Source organism: Pseudoliparis swirei, chromosome 8, assembly GCF_029220125.1.
Source record: "Pseudoliparis swirei isolate HS2019 ecotype Mariana Trench chromosome 8, NWPU_hadal_v1, whole genome shotgun sequence".
NCBI classification, from domain to species: domain Eukaryota; kingdom Metazoa; phylum Chordata; class Actinopteri; order Perciformes; family Liparidae; genus Pseudoliparis; species Pseudoliparis swirei.
The window spans coordinates 3,779,592-3,795,762 of NC_079395.1; the positions used below are offsets into that span (position 1 = coordinate 3,779,592).

At 44.7% G+C, this 16,171-nt stretch overlaps 1 protein-coding gene across 6 annotated transcripts in view; it reads right to left on the reverse strand.

Moving 5' to 3' along the window:
* LOC130198657 (nuclear receptor coactivator 2-like) overlaps positions 1–16,171 on the reverse strand; it is a 49,575-nt gene that overhangs the window by 24,877 nt on the left and 8,527 nt on the right. For 3 of the 6 annotated variants that reach the window (XM_056421908.1, XM_056421911.1, XM_056421905.1), the window contains exons 2-3: positions 4,179–4,292; positions 98–270 (exon numbers count right to left, since the gene is read on the reverse strand). In XM_056421908.1, the coding sequence (XP_056277883.1) occupies positions 98–270; positions 4,179–4,273 (268 nt within the window). In that variant the 5' untranslated portion in view covers positions 4,274–4,292. Of the gene's footprint in view, positions 1–97; positions 271–4,178; positions 4,293–13,073; positions 13,232–13,937; positions 14,114–16,171 lie in introns of those variants that run through there. The other 3 variants (XM_056421906.1, XM_056421907.1, XM_056421910.1) reach the window with 3 other exon arrangements.

Consider the following 16,171-nt stretch of genomic DNA (forward strand, 5'->3'; position numbering starts at 1 on the left):
CTTCTGAACTTCTCTCCGCTCGGCTAACATCGTTTCCTCGCTGCCTTTTGGAGTTGAATGAAGACGAGAGAGAGGGCTCGGCGTGAAGGACGCTCACCCTGCTCCTTGATCTGCCGGATCTGCTTCACCGTCTCTTTGAGGATGGCACATTTGTCCGACTTGACGTTGAGGTCGTCCATGTCGTTGATGTTGGCGAAGATCAGCTCGGCCAGCTCCTCGATGTACTTGTTCTCCTGCTCCCGGTTCCTCCTCTCTGTGCTCCTCTTCGGGCTGCCGGGCGAGAAGAGGGTTGGCAGACATTTACAACAAAACGATTCATCTACAGCAGCGGTTCCCAAACTCAAGAATGCCGCGGCCCAATTTGAAATCTGAAAATCTTCTGCGGCCCCCACGGCGAGCGTTGTCGACGGGGGGGGAGGGGGGGGTGGTGCTAGTGAGGGTGTGCTCACCTATGCACGCGGATGTGTCGGCGCGCATCACGGCAGAGCGATGCGACCCGAGAAGTGTTAACGGGGGGGGGGGGGGGGGGGGGTGCTGAGCGATTAAATATATCTCTTGTTCTGTGCCTGTTTTGTGATATACATGTCTAAAAGGCGCCTAATATTTCTATACTGAAATAATATCGGCATTATAATTATTATAACTATGAGGATTATTTTAGTTGCCTATTTTGTGTGCCCCCTCAGGACTCGGTGCCCTACGCACAGCGTGTAGTGCGCGTTATGGGAGCGGCGGCGCTGATCACAACTCTGATCAAAACATAAACTAAGATTTCCCGCTATTGACAAGATACAAGACACGACACGGATCAAAAATAGATCAGATAAAAGAATAACACGTAATTAAAATCATAAATATTTCTATATTCATTTCAAACTTTTCAAAATTGAAAATTAAAAACATTTTATTTATTTATTGTAAATGACCTCTCGCGGCCCACCTGCAGGCCCACACTTTGGGAATGGCTGATCTACAGCATCCCCGTGTCCTCGTGACGCCCTCGTTATGGCGTAATTACTCCTCGTTACACCCTCATTACGCCCTCGCTACGCGCTCATCACGTCCTCGTTACGCCCTCATTACGCCCTCACTACGCACTCGTTACGCGCTCGTTACGCCCTTATTGCGCCCTCGTTACGCCCTCGTTACACCCTCATTGCGCCCTCGTTACGCCCTCGCTACACCCTCGTTAAGCCCTCTTTACGGCCTTGTTAAACCCTCGTTAAGCCCTTGTTACATCCTGAACTTTTAGCCTATTTTATGTCACAGTATGACAAAGTTCTTATTTTAGGGGATTTTAACATACATGTCTGCTGCCCGTCTCAGACTCTTGTCAAAGATTTTATGGATACTTTGGAATCTTTTAACATCACTCAGGCTATACACCAACCAACACATTCAAAGGGTCACATTCTAGACCTCGTCCTGCACAATGGTCTCAGCCCCGAAAATGTTCAAATTAAGGATATCTGTGTGTCTGATCACAAAGCAATTTTATTCAGTTTGGTCTTATCCCAACTTCCCATAAATCAGAGTACACCTAACCGATGTCGGGTTTTTAACTCCATGTCTGCGAGCAAATTTTCAGAGGGTTTTACTGCTGCTTTTTTACCTGCTTTTAATCATCAAATTTTAGATACAGAAGAGCAGGTCTCTCTTTTTAATGACATCTGTCAAACTATTCTCGACTCTGTTGCCCCCTACAAGATCAAAAAGTTAAACGGAACAACACAGCCCTGGATAAATGAAGCCACCAAAGAACTTAAGAGAGACTGTAGGAGAAAGGAAAGAAAATGGAAAAAAACTGCTCTGCACGTATTTTATCAAATTTGGAAAGATGCATTGAACAACTACCAAAAGGCAGTTAAAGAAGCAAGAACCTCCTTCTTCTCCAATTTAATTCAAGAGAACCATTCAAACCCCAGAGTTTTATTTAAGGTCATAGACACAGTCATGAACCCCCCCTCCTTTCATTTTATTGATGCCTCACAAGAGATGTGTGAGAAATTTTTAATTTATTTTAATAATAAGGTAAAGGAAATAAGACATCAAATTACACCCCCAACCCGTATTTTACATGCCAGTCGGGACATTCAAAACTATTTTAGTCATTTTCAACCAGTATCTATGACCTTTTTATCTCAACTTATATCACAAATGAAATCAGCCACATGCAGCCTTGATATTATTCCAACAAAATTCCTCAAGGAGGTTTTTAACACTATAGGGCCAAGTATTTTATGAATTATAAATAGCTCCCTAGCAAGTGGTACTTTCCCATCAACCTTTAAACATGCTATCGTACAACCGCTTTTAAAGAAACCGAAGCTTGATCAATCTGTTCTTTCCAATTTTAGGCCAATTTCAAAACTTCCTTTTTTATCAAAACTTTTAGAAAAAGTGGTTTCAACGCAACTTTTAGCTTTTATGAATCAGAATAACTTATTTGAGAAATTTCAGTCAGGTTTTAGAGCACTTCACAGTACAGAAACTGCCCTCCTCAAGGTAACGAATGACCTTCTTTTAGCAGCAGACAGGGGGGAGAGCACAGTTTTAATTCTTTTAGACCTTAGTGCAGCTTTCGATACTGTTGATCACGCCATTTTAATCGATCGCCTCAAAAACTGGGTTGGCATCAAAGACACTGCACTTGGCTGGTTTTCCTCGTACCTTTTAAATAGATCTTACTCGGTCACCATAGGTAATCACTCGTCTTCCACTACTAATATTACCTGTGGTGTACCACAAGGTTCAATTTTAGGTCCACTTTTATTTTCTATCTATATGCTTCCACTTGGTCAAATCCTCCAGCGACACAATGTATCTTTTCATTGCTATGCAGACGACACACAGATAAACCTTCCGCTGAGACCAGGTGACCCAGAGAGTCTAGCTGCTGTTTTAAATTGTCTCTCTGACGTTAACTGCTGGATGGCACAAAACTTTCTCCAACTCAATAACTCAAAATCAGAAGTGATAGTCTTCAATTCCCCAAACAATAACACCGGTATCGTCGATAGTGAACTTGGTCCCCTTGCTGCCTATTTAACACTTGTTGCAAGAAATATGGGTGTCACGTTTGATTCGCAATTGAATTTTGAATCACAGATTTAAAAAATTGTCCAGTTCTGCTTTTTTCAGTTGCGAATCATTACAAAAATTAAACCGATACTGTCACAGTCAGACCTGGAAAAAATCATTCATGCACTCATTTTCTCAAGACTAGATTACTGCAACTCCCTCCTTTCCGGCATTAATCAAAAATCTAACTCCCGCCTCCAACTAGTCCAGAATGCAGCAGCTAGGCTTCTTACTGGTTTTAACAGACGACATCACATTACCCCAGTCCTGGCCTCTCTCCACTGGCTCCCTGTTCGTTTTAGAATTGATTTAAAGATTTTGCTGATCACTTTTAAAGCACGTCTAGGTCTGGCTCCAAGCTACATCATTGAGTTGTTCGCCCCTTATGCACGCAGCCTTAGATCCTCCGGTGGGGCCCTTCTGGCCGTTCCGGAGTCGAGGCTTAAATCAAAGGGTGACCGTGCTTTTGCTGTTAGAACTCCTCGACTTTGGAACGACCTACCAGAGGATAAGGCTCGCAGAATCAGTAACTTCTTTTAAATCACTTCTTAAAATCCATTTTTATAGAGCAGCTTTTGAGTGATCCATTTAATTTTTAATTTTTAATATACTTGTAAATGTAATATTGGTTTCTTGCTGTTCCAATTGTTTGGCTTTGACTCTTTGTGGAGCACTTTGTAAACATTGTTTTTAAAGGTGCTATATAAATAAAGTTATTATTGTTACATCTTCATTACGTCTTCGTTAAGCCCTCGTTAAGCCCTCGTTACATCCTTGTTACGTCTTCGTTACGCCCTTGTTAACCCCTCGTTATGCCCTCGTTACACCCTTGTAGCGTATAGTGACGGAGCTCTAAGGCACTGGGTCGGGTCTTAGTGGTCCTGATGTGTCCTTTCCTGATTCGTCACGCCCTGATCACATGACCCTAAACAGCCAACTTGGATGATGGATTTTCAAGCGTCTGAGAGACAGTATTTTCTGCATGTAAACCCCAGAAAAGGTCATGTGATATGCAATTTTTTCAAAAGGTCGCCCTGTGGACGGCGATCGTTTTACTCCTGTGGATGTAGCCCGAGGATAGACAAAGGTGCTCTCACCTGGGCCCCAGCAGGAGGTCCACCTGGCACTCCTTCCTCTTCAGAGACTCTCCCCCTCCGAGGGGCTCGGGGGTGTTTCCCCCCCCACTACTCATCTTCAGCAGAAATCAGCACCTGGACAGAGAGAGAAGGTGAAAGTTAGGACAGGTACAAAGTATAGAAGGATATAACCACAGCCACGGCGTCGCCTCGTATTTACACGCCGACTGCTGCAATACGAGGCCGAGGAACCGCCGCCATATTCTCACTTCTAAGTAAATTCACTCTGAACGCTCGTGATGTCAGAGACGTCCAAGTTGTCTCAACGCCGCCTCTCTTTTGTGACATGTCAAATGCAAAAAAAAATTAGGAGGCTTTTAATCTAGACGCACTAATTCCACTGCGCTGTGGAAATACATTAATAAAATATATAAAAAATAAACAGGTCGCCGCTGACAATGAAAAGTGCTCTTCTCTCCACGGCGTGATCCACCACAGAGCTACACAGACAATGATTAGCGCGCTGAAGATGCGACACGACCTATTTGAATGGCGCATAATCAATCGAGGGGGTGCGCGCTTGCGCAAACAATGCGTCGCTTGTGAAGTGCCAGTGGGCGACATTGTGGGAGGCCCACTGGGAATACAGGAGGCGTCGATAATTACCTCGGTTGGAACCGGCTAATTCACGTCGGCCCTCGCATCGTTCTCACGCGAACGTCTCTGGCAATTAAGTGGGAGGTCGTTTTTTATTTTAATGGGATTCACGAAAAACGTGGAGAGCCAGATTGTTTTTGATCCTCAAATTATTGTGCGAGACTGAAAAGACGGACATAATATGGACAGGTGGAGGAAAAAAATAATACATTGGCAGGGAGAAGCTAAATTCGCCTCGTTGGCCGGACGCCAAACGGCGCCGCGCCGGTGCCCCGCGGGAATTTAGGAACCCACTTGTCTGCGAGTCTTTACTAAAGTGTAAAAGTGGCGATCGGGCCACACTCTGCCACCTCCCCCGCCGCTAGTCGACTCGTTTCCTTATTTGTTTTCGTTCCGGTTCGTCTGGTTCATGTTTGTTTGTGATGTTGATGCTGCAAGTCAAACTTTTCACCCCACAGTCAAGTAAAAAATATCTATAATCGACGCCCGTGCTGCTTCGTCTGGCTGTGACATCAACACGTACAGCACCAATGCAACAGAAACTCAAAAATATTTTTTTGCCGTTTTTTAAATCTTAAATAGTGGTTTCCGGAGACGGCGATCAAAAAGGCCGAGAATTGGATGCCAATTTCTGAAAATGGTTGGCGATTGCCAAACTGGCAGCTGTTGCCGTTGAGCCTTGCGTACTTGTGAAAAAAGATTTATTTGTTTGCGTTTATCTTTGATCTTTGGTTTTTAATGGCGCTTGTGGACGATGGCGTTGCACGTGTGCGGCAGAGAGAGAAAAACAACAACAACAAATTAATTCGTAGAAAGTTGACCTACGAGACTGAAAAACAACACGAGCAACTATGTGTCATTGAGGTGGGGTAAATATCCGTCAGTTATAGCTCCTTAATCAACAGTTTATATCGATTTGCGTTCAGATCATTTCACAAGCTTGTTCTTCCGATATGACTTTTCCCTCTAAGCTGGTCACTAAACTGATGTTCAGGACAACAAAAAGACCGATTATCTGTTAACGAGATTACAAACTAAAATAGGACAAATCTTGAGACACACACACACACACGGCTAGTCTGTCGGGGACGCTGGGCCTTTAAGGCCCGTCAACAGGCTCATCACCTGACTGTTACATAACAGCCGGCCTGTGGGGCTGACACCGAGCAGATGAAGGCAGAAGAGAGAGAGGGGGGGGGGGGGGGTGGATAAGGGAGAGAGGAAAAACAACAGGGAGGGAGAGAAGAAAGAAAGCGAAAGAGCGAGGGAGAGAGAGAAACAATGGTTTCCAAAAAAAGGGTCAAGTGGAAGGGAAACGTGAAAAGGAGAAGAAAAGGATTATTGGTGCGTGCGTAGAGGCATCGAGCCATCAAGGGACACGGCTGTAAAATAAGCCAAGAGGGGTGTGGATGGGTGGGGGAGGGAGGAGGGGTGGGGGTTAAAAAAATAAAAAACGTGGAAGAGGGGCATCTGTTGCTCTGAATAATAAGGCCCGAGGAAAGGAGGAGAACATGGCCTAATTACAGCGAGAGGGGAGACGAGACTTTAATGATCGCTGCTCGTCATCCCCAGGCGGCCGGTTGGCGACACCAGCGCGGCTCCAGCTGTCTGTCACTCCGCCCGACGGGCCCCACGGGGGGGGGGGGGGGGGGGGGGGAGCTCCGGGACAGATCGGCATGAAATTCTGACCAGATATTAAAGATCTGAAAAAATATGAAACATTTGATTGATGAAGCGTGAAGATGGACCGCCATGCAATTTGGGTCATTTATAGATTTTTTTCATAACCTTTCGTGAAATTAGTGAAACTCTATTCAGCCTCGGCTCTACTTTGGGTTCATTGTTTTTTTAAATCACGCCGGCGCGCTAAACCTAAAATACGGCCAACGCGCCAACACGTCCTTGTGATCTGTGATGAATACTTTTCTGCAAGTTGCAAAGTTATTGCAGTTGAAAACAAAATAAAACTAGAATGGGCACTCGGTAGAGCGCATACCTTCGCATATCCCAAGATTGGGCATTGAATTATGAACATGTAGGCATTAGTTGCATGCCACTTAGATAAAAATTTACCGCGCTATGGTAAAAAGAAGATGTTGACCTTTTCATGACCTTGACCTTGACCTTTGACCCGATCGATCCCAAAATCGAATCAAATGGTCCCCGGATAATAACCAATCATCCCACCAAATGTCATGTGATTCGGTTTAATACTTTTTGAGTTATGCGAGTAACACGCATACAAATAAATAAATAAATACACGGCGATCAAAAACAACCTTCAACCTTCAACATTCAACCTTCAACATTTTCAATGCGAAGGTAATAAGTTGCATACAGGTTAAATGGCAGCTTCCGCTATTCAGTTTACAGTTTATTTACATTTTAGAAGCTGGGAACTTTTAATAAACATGAATAATGAATCACGAAACGGTTTGAGCGAGTCGAAGAGCTTCACTTTAAGAAATATTTGTTGTCAAACTGCTGTTCCTCAAGTCAGGAATGATGTTGTTGGGCTCTACGGAGCAACGTTTTGTTTTCCTTTTTGACTCTTTTGATATTGTTTGTAGTTTATTTGTCTGGAGCGACTCAATCCTCCGCTCCGGACACGGCCGACTCCTCCACCAGCCATCCCATTCTCATGGTCGCCGTATGTTTCACACACACTCGTGTTGCCACCAATAACTTGCCGGAGACGATTCGTCCATTTCTTACTGGATGACCCCTTCTCGAGCTCGGGAACCGTCACCTGGTCAGAGAAACCGTCTCCGTCGGATCGCATGTTAACAAAGGAAGCGTCGGTAAAATGGTTGCCAGATTACACCCTCTGAGTCTTTGGCTTGTGCTCATCTTTATCACGTTGTATCAAGTCACTAAAGTAAAGAAATGAATAGTTTCAAGGTGTTTTTATTAATTTTAAGACATGTCCAGCCAACAGAAACTGTATTTAGAAGCATTTAAGTCATTTAGATGGAGTGTTTGTGCCACACACACACACACTCACACACACACACAGACACACACACTAATTTCTGGTCCTTCTTTCTGAACAGGAGCCTGATAAATATGCAACATGTGAGTTAATCAGGTCGAGCTGCCGTTCATCTCTGGAGAGATTTACATGTCAATAAACGCTGTTGCCAGAGTTTCCATCTGATGGCCAGGTAGACAAAACGGACGTATTTCAAGATGGCGACGGCGTAGTCGCTGAACTCGAGGCTTCAAAAGGGCAGTCCACAAACGGGTGACGTCACCACGACTACGTCCACTTCTTATGCACGCCTGTGCTTTACACTGAATCAGAAAAAGGTGTCACGCTTAATTTTGACAATGCTGTGCCTGAAAAGTGTCCCGACTATCTTTAATAATAAGCTAAAGTGTCACGTGTTGCTTTCCCCTCTCTCTCTCCACTTCTAGGTGTGTGGCGGGTGGCGGGTGGGTGTCGCCTTGCAGTCAGAGGGAGGTCAGGTAGGAAGACGGCGATGGAAATAAAGGCCCAATGTGTAAGAAAGGAAGAATATAAACGAATATAAAATATCACCAAAAAAAGCTGAATGTACGATCGGGGGGGGGGGGGGGGGGGGCAAGAGAAATTTGACAACCCTCGTCGTCATGGAAGTAAAGCCCACTATGGTTGTTATGGCAGTTATGAAATCATCCCATCGCTCTCAGTATAATGGAGGTTTTGAGCATTTAACAAAAACAATGACGCAGAATTATGTAATGACCACCTGAAGATAATGTGTCCCTGAACAGGTTCATCCACATGACCAATGAACAGGTTCATCCACATGACCAATGAACAGGTTCATCCTCATGACCAATGAACAGGTTCATCCTCATGACCAATGAACAGGTTCATCCACATGACCAATGAACAGGTTCATCCTCATGACCAATGAACAGGTTCATCCTCATGACCAATGAACAGGTTCATCCTCATGACCAATGAACAGGTTCATCCACATGACCAATGAACAGGTTCATCCTCATGACCAATGAACAGGTTCATCCTCATGACCAATGAACAGGTTCATCCACATGACCAATGAACAGGTTCATCCTCATGACCAATGAACAGGTTCATCCACATGACCAATGAACAGGTTCATCCACATGACCAATGAACAGGTTCATCCACATGACCAGTGAACAGGTTCATCCTCATGACCAATGAACAGGTTCATCCACATGACCAATGAACAGGTTCATCCACATGACCAATGAACAGGTTCATCACATGACCAATGAACAGGTTCATCCTCATGACCAATGAACAGGTTCATCCACATGACCAATGAACAGGTTCATCCTCATGACCAATGAACAGGTTCATCCACATGACCAATGAACAGGTTCATCCACATGACCAATGAACAGGTTCATCCATGACCAATGAACAGGTTCATCCTCATGACCAGTGAACAGGTTCATCCTCATGACCAATGAACAGGTTCATCCACATGACCAATGAACAGGTTCATCCACATGACCAATGAACAGGTTCATCCTCGTGACCAATGAACAGGTTCATCCTCATGACCAATGAACAGGTTCATCCACATGACCAGTGAACAGGTTCATCCTCATGACCAATGAACAGGTTCATCCACATGACCAATGAACAGGTTCATCCTCATGACCAATGAACAGGTTCATCCACATGACCAATGAACAGGTTCATCCTCATGACCAGTGAACAGGTTCATCCTCATGACCAATGAACAGGTTCATCCACATGACCAATGAACAGGTTCATCCTCATGACCAATGAACAGGTTCATCCACATGACCAATGAACAGGTTCATCCACATGACCAATGAACAGGTTCATCCACATGACCAGTGAACAGGTTCATCCTCATGACCAATGAACAGGTTCATCCACATGACCAATGAACAGGTTCATCCACATGACCAATGAACAGGTTCATCCACATGACCAATGAACAGGTTCATCCACATGACCAATGAACAGGTTCATCCACATGACCAATGAACAGGTTCATCTACATGACCAATGAACAGGTTCATCCTCATGACCAATGAACAGGTTCATCCACATGACCAATGAACAGGTTCATCCACATGACCAATGAACAGGTTCATCCACATGACCAGTGAACAGGTTCATCCTCATGACCAATGAACAGGTTCATCCTCATGACCAATGAACAGGTTCATCCACATGACCAATGAACAGGTTCATACACATGGTGACCGTGTAAATTAACATGTGAATATAACACATTTTTCATGACTTTCTTTTCTTTTTCAAATGACTTTTCCAGGCCAGGAAATAACCATTTAAAAATGTCATGACTTTTCCATGTTTTCCATGACCGTATGAACACCGTCTCAAGCTCCGCCTCTCTGTTAAAGACCCACGAAAACACCCACATCGCTTGAGACCCAGACCATCAAAGTATCCAACCATCAGACCATCAGACCCCTCTGCTGTAGTAGTATGAGGGTTTTTTCTAAAAAGGGAAACACCGCCACTTTCGTCCACAGGGGGGCGCCAGAATCAGCGCAGAGTGAAGGTTCCTTGTTGTCGTAAGTTCACGTTAAAATAAACATTGATTGTTGTTCTTGTAAATGTGATGTAAAAAGAAGAAGCATCAACTTCTTGATATTCTCAGATCGTCTGATATACGACCGACAGATTAAACGAATGTGAAAAAAAAAAGGGTACCAACTTGTAGCTTTAATAGGAGACGTAGGAGCGGATCAATGAAACGGGGACCACGGCGAACACTTTGAGGATGAACCCATGGCGGCGGTGGCGTTGGGCGGCGACTTGAGAGGCGGGACCCTCCGCCCTTTGGCGTCTAAGTTTCTGTCAAGGCAGTAAAGGCCTTAAGCCAGTAAAGCCTCCCATCACACACAAACATAAAGCAGATGTAATACCCTGCTGCGGCTGGATTAAGAGCCTCCCACACTGAGGGTGTTTGTGTACACACACACACACACACACACACACAGTCCAATCTCTTGACGTGCGTCTCTGCTCTACTTGCTCCTTCGGCTCCTGGCGGCCTTTTTTGTTGACCTACAGTCGGCGTTACATCCCGGTGACACCTCTTCTACATCAACAAAACCACAACTCCTCCTCAAAGAGTACCGTCGTCATCATCATCATCATCAAAGAAGAAGAAGAAACGCATTCAAATGTGGAAGCAAACTTCCGTTGACGCCCGGAGGTCTCATTAGAGAGCTCGGGTGACTTTATTGTCTCCGACTGGGCGGAAAATTAAGAATTCAGGAGAATTTGCTGCATAGACACTTTAAATACCACAATTTAAAATATATATATATAAATATTATTGACGGACATGAAGTGAAACATGGATGCCGTACGGTGCGTCAAGCTAACGCGACGATTGTTTAAAAACCTAAGAAGTTCTCAGTTTTAAATTGGCTGACTGCAAATATTCGTACAACCCGTGTTACCGGACCCAGACTTCCAATTAGCTTTATTTTTTAACTAAATCAATAGAAGTAACGCAAACACCAGTTACCAGTTGGGCGACAATGCACAGGCCACTCCTCCGATGGCAAACAACGAAGACGTCCTCCAAAAAAAGTCTCTAAAATCAGCTTTACGTCGAGAACAACCGTAAAAAGGTTTGTAGCTGTGTGGTTATTAATTAGGTTATTAACTAAAACTCATGGAACACACAAATATATGAAAATAACAAAATACATAGACAATTAAAAATTTAAACAAAAGGGAAGGCAACAGCGGACGCCCCAGACTAAGGATCAATACATTTAAATATCAGAACTTTATGACTGGATTTGTGTAAATTTTGATATGTTTTAGTTTATAATATATAAGGAAAGTTTATTTTTTGAGGTGGTCTGTACCTTTTAGATGTAAAACTCTTTTTTTTTGTTGCCTCACCAGCCATCACAGTTTTCTCTCCCTTAATTGACTGAATGAATTTGTCCCAATCACAAGTCTGAAGTCTCGTTTGTGACAGTTATAAATAAATAATAGTTTCTTGCTAAATTCGTGTCGCGGCGGTCGACCTGAAGACAGGAGGAGAGGAAGGGAAGGTCGCTCCGCGTCTGCGATGACATCACGGCCGAGGGACATTTCAAATATTCACTCCGATGATTGGAACGTTGTTGTCTGTCGAACAGTCGGCAGGCTTGCGTCTTAAAAACAAGTCGGAAGTTCTTGTCATTGTGAGAACAAAGCCGCCGCCGCCGCCGCTCCAGGCTTCCGGCGGCGGCGGCGGCGTGCCGAATGGAGAGCAAACGCCTGTCTGTGCGCTGTGAAGTGAGTCCCCGTAAAAAAAGAAGAAGACTAGAATGGGCACTCGGTAGAGCGCATACCTTCGCATATCACAAGATTGGGCATTGAATTATGAACATGTTGGCATCAGTTGCATGACAATTGGATAGAAATTGACCGCGCTATGGTAAAAAGAAGATTTTGACCTTTTCATGACCTTGACCTTTGACCCGATTGATCCCAAAATCTAATCAAATGGTCCCCGAATAATAACCAATCATCCCACCAAATTTCTTGCGATTCGGTTTAATACTTTTTGTGTTATGCGAGTAACACGCATACAAATAAATAAATAAATAAATACACGGCGATCAAAACATAACCTTCCGCATTTTCAATGCGAAGGTAAAAATAGAAAAACACACTGACCCACTTCAGCCAACTCTAATTATTGGCAAACCAGCCCCCCCCCCCTCCCCCCCTGCCTCTACAAACACAGACTAATTGGTATTTGAACAACAGTACGAGTCAACGCTCTAATGATTCCTTCTTGACTATTGCACATTTTGTAATTCTTCTATCGATAACAATGGGTTTCAAATCCGGTAACGCACGAGCTGGATGTCAACGCAGCTTATCGGATACGATGACTCAATACCGAGATACGGTAAAACGGGCATGACGAGGCACGAAACGAAAGCAAAAACACACACACACACACACACACAGGCAGAGTGTCACATTGTTCAGGCGGAGGCCTCCGAGGTCAAAGTCCACCTCGGGCCGCTGATGGACTTATCAGCGCGTTGCAGCGACGCGTCAGGGACAACATCACCATACAGGCCGAGCGGCTCGGTGAACACGAGGAGAAACAACGTCCCGACTACGTCATCAATCGGTCGGCAACGAGCGATTTTATTTTGTTTTTAAAAAAGCATCTCGTTGATTGTACGCAGACGGACGAACGGTGCAGTAGCGCCTCGCTCACTGGCGGTGCATTCAACGGCTTTTCCTACTTTGCATTTTTCAGAACCCTCTGCGACGCGTTCGCTGCCGCACTTCTCAGTGGGAGAAGCCGGCGCTCTCTTCCGAATGAGTGACGAGCGACAGTTGTTGTTGTTGTTGTTGTTGGAGCGGACGGAGGCAACAGTTGGCCGGTTTGGGCCCTGAGGTGACGGAGCAGCTACAGGTCCGTGCTGACTGTGCACTCTGTGTGTGTGTGTGTGTGTGTGTGTGACCAGTCATCCATAACCACTCCCCCCTCCAACACACACACACACACACACACACACACACACACACACACACACACACACACACACACACACACACACACACACACACACACACACACACACACACACACACACACACACACACACACACACACACGGTCAAAGTCCAGCTCTGACTCACTGTGAGCATCACAATTCATTCTGGCAACAAACAAACAAACAAATATATAATAATAACACGATTGTAATTACTACTATAACTTAAGATGTTGTTCTCTGGTTTATAATAAAGATATTTTTTCTATTATTTTGTAAAAATACTAAGCAAAAACACAACCGTTAATGAAACTAAATTGAAGGTACAATTTTCTGGAAATTATGAATGAAGAATGTGAAAAGTAAACAAAACAACAGCTCAACTTTCCCACTGACAGACAGGTGCTTCTCACGGAGACCCCCTTCATATTAACACACACACACACACACACACACACACACACACACACACACAGACAGAGAAACACCCATCTGCAAACTCACTCTCACACACACACAGATATTAGTTAGGAATAGTAATACGGTGCAAATCTCCCGTGAAGAGCTGGCCCTTTAAATCTGCCGGTGTCAGCAGAACGAGTCTCTCACCTGGTCATCCCACGCTGGCCGGGCGGACGCGTCGTTCTTCACACCACACACTCGCTCACACACACGCACACACACAACACTCACACACAGGGCACTCAACCACACAAGCGTTTTGTATTCCCTTTTTTCCTCTTTGAGAATATCTCCCTCCGTGTGTGTGTGTGTGTGTGTGTGTGTGTCATCTGCGCCCAATGACAGCTGACACTATATGCCCCAAATCCTCTCTCTCTCTCACTCTCTCCTTGTGTCCCCTCCCCCGTCATGTAGACACACATGCTCCTCCCACTACTCTCACACACACACACACACACACTCCTCCCTCCTATTAGCCAATGTGCAGAAGAAAAAACGCTCTAGATCCTGAATGATTTACACGACCTGCTGTTGGTAAATGTTGGACTCCTCTCGCATATTTTGACCCAAATATTATTTATGCTCAGTTTTACACATATTATTGAGTCCACCCTAACTTATGTAGCAGGCTTACAACGACATTATGAATATTTAGCTGAATCTTTCAACCCTTTGAAGCATGTAAATCGCTTTTTTGGTGACATTTAGACAACAAGAACTCCAGACGATTCCGCACAATTTAAAAAACCCTGGTGAAGGTGGTTCAAGGTGAGGCAAGGTCGACCTTCTGGGAACCCAAAGGTGTTGGACCCGCCCGTGTTCTGTGGTCGTTGTGGTCTATTGCTAACATCTCCTCATACAACAGTTGTTATAGCATCTTACGACGACAAAAAGTCTTCATTTTAACACGCGTCTATTTTTTTTTACACAGCCAGGCTTTTCAAAATAAAACTTCCTTCTTCACAGGAAACTAATCCATCAACGGAAGTGGCGTTACTTGAGTAGGAGTGGTTACGTTAGATAAAGAAATAGCGAACAGCGGCCTTCTGGGTAAAAAAGGTTCTGGTTGGATCCGTCCAGCTCTGGTCCCGCCCACTCTACTGAGGGTTTGCTTGCTTTTTTACTTCCTGCTTCATGATTACATGGACTGCGTATCAATTGCTTGTTGTGCGTGGATATTAACAACAACTCGGAACCTGGCTGCAGATATTTGATGCAGGTCTTCCAATAAGATTCTCGATGGGCATCGGCGTGACGGACCGGGAGGAGGTCCGGCCCAGACTGTGACCAATGAGTAGGAAGCATTAACCAAACCACGAACAACCACCTCAGACTAAAGACCGGCGAGCTCGCCGACTAAGTGGACGGAGTCACCGTGACTTCACCCGTTGGTTTGTGGACGCTTGAAGCCATCTTGTTATTCGGCGACCAGAAGAGACACGAGAAGGCGGAGTCGAGTGTTTTTAGGGAAACGAAATGTGACGATTAACTTCCATGACCTGAAAAGTTCGAACACGGAAACACGGCAACGACGTGTTGGCGGCCTGTCGCTCACCTGGTAGCCCCGCCCCTAAAGCGCCCCCTACTTTATGGTCTGTTTGACTCTAAATGACCAAAAAGTACTAAATGATGACATCATGCTGTATAGAAGAAGACTTGAAACTAGAGACAGACATAAACTCATGTTTACAATGTTTACTGAGGGAATACATCAAGAGAGAAGTAGTCATTATATAGACTTCTATACAACCAGAGGAGTCACCCCCTGGTGGTCAGGAGAGAGAATGCAGCTTTAACACGTGATGCATAGACTTCTATACAACCAGAGAAGTCGCCCCCTGGTGGTCAGGAGAGATAATGCAGCGTTAACACATGAAGCATAGACTTCTATACAACCAGAGAAGTCGCCCCTGGTGGTCAGGAGAGAGAATGCAGCTTTAACACATGAAGCATAGACTTCTATACAACCAGAGAAGTCGCCCCATGGTGGTCAGGAGAGAGAATGCAGCTTTAACACGTGACGCATAGACTTCTATACAACCAGAGGAGTTGCCCTCTGGTGGTCAGGAGAGAGAATGCAGCTTTAACACATGAAGCATAGACTTCTATACAACCAGAGGAGTCGCCCCTGGTGGTCAGGAGAGAGAATGCCCGTTTTAAGACACTTTTTATCCTGACTGAACATCTTGTACATGTTCATCTCTAACTTTGAATAATTTCTTTTGAGGAATCAAAATAAAATACATTCAACCAAGAACGTCCACAGAAAACCACAGTTGTGTTTGTTTGTTTGTTTGTTTGTTTTTGTTGATCTCGTTGGAAGCAGCAGAGCCAGTGAGAGACGGAGCGAGAGAAAAGGCTGTGACTTTACTCTCATAATG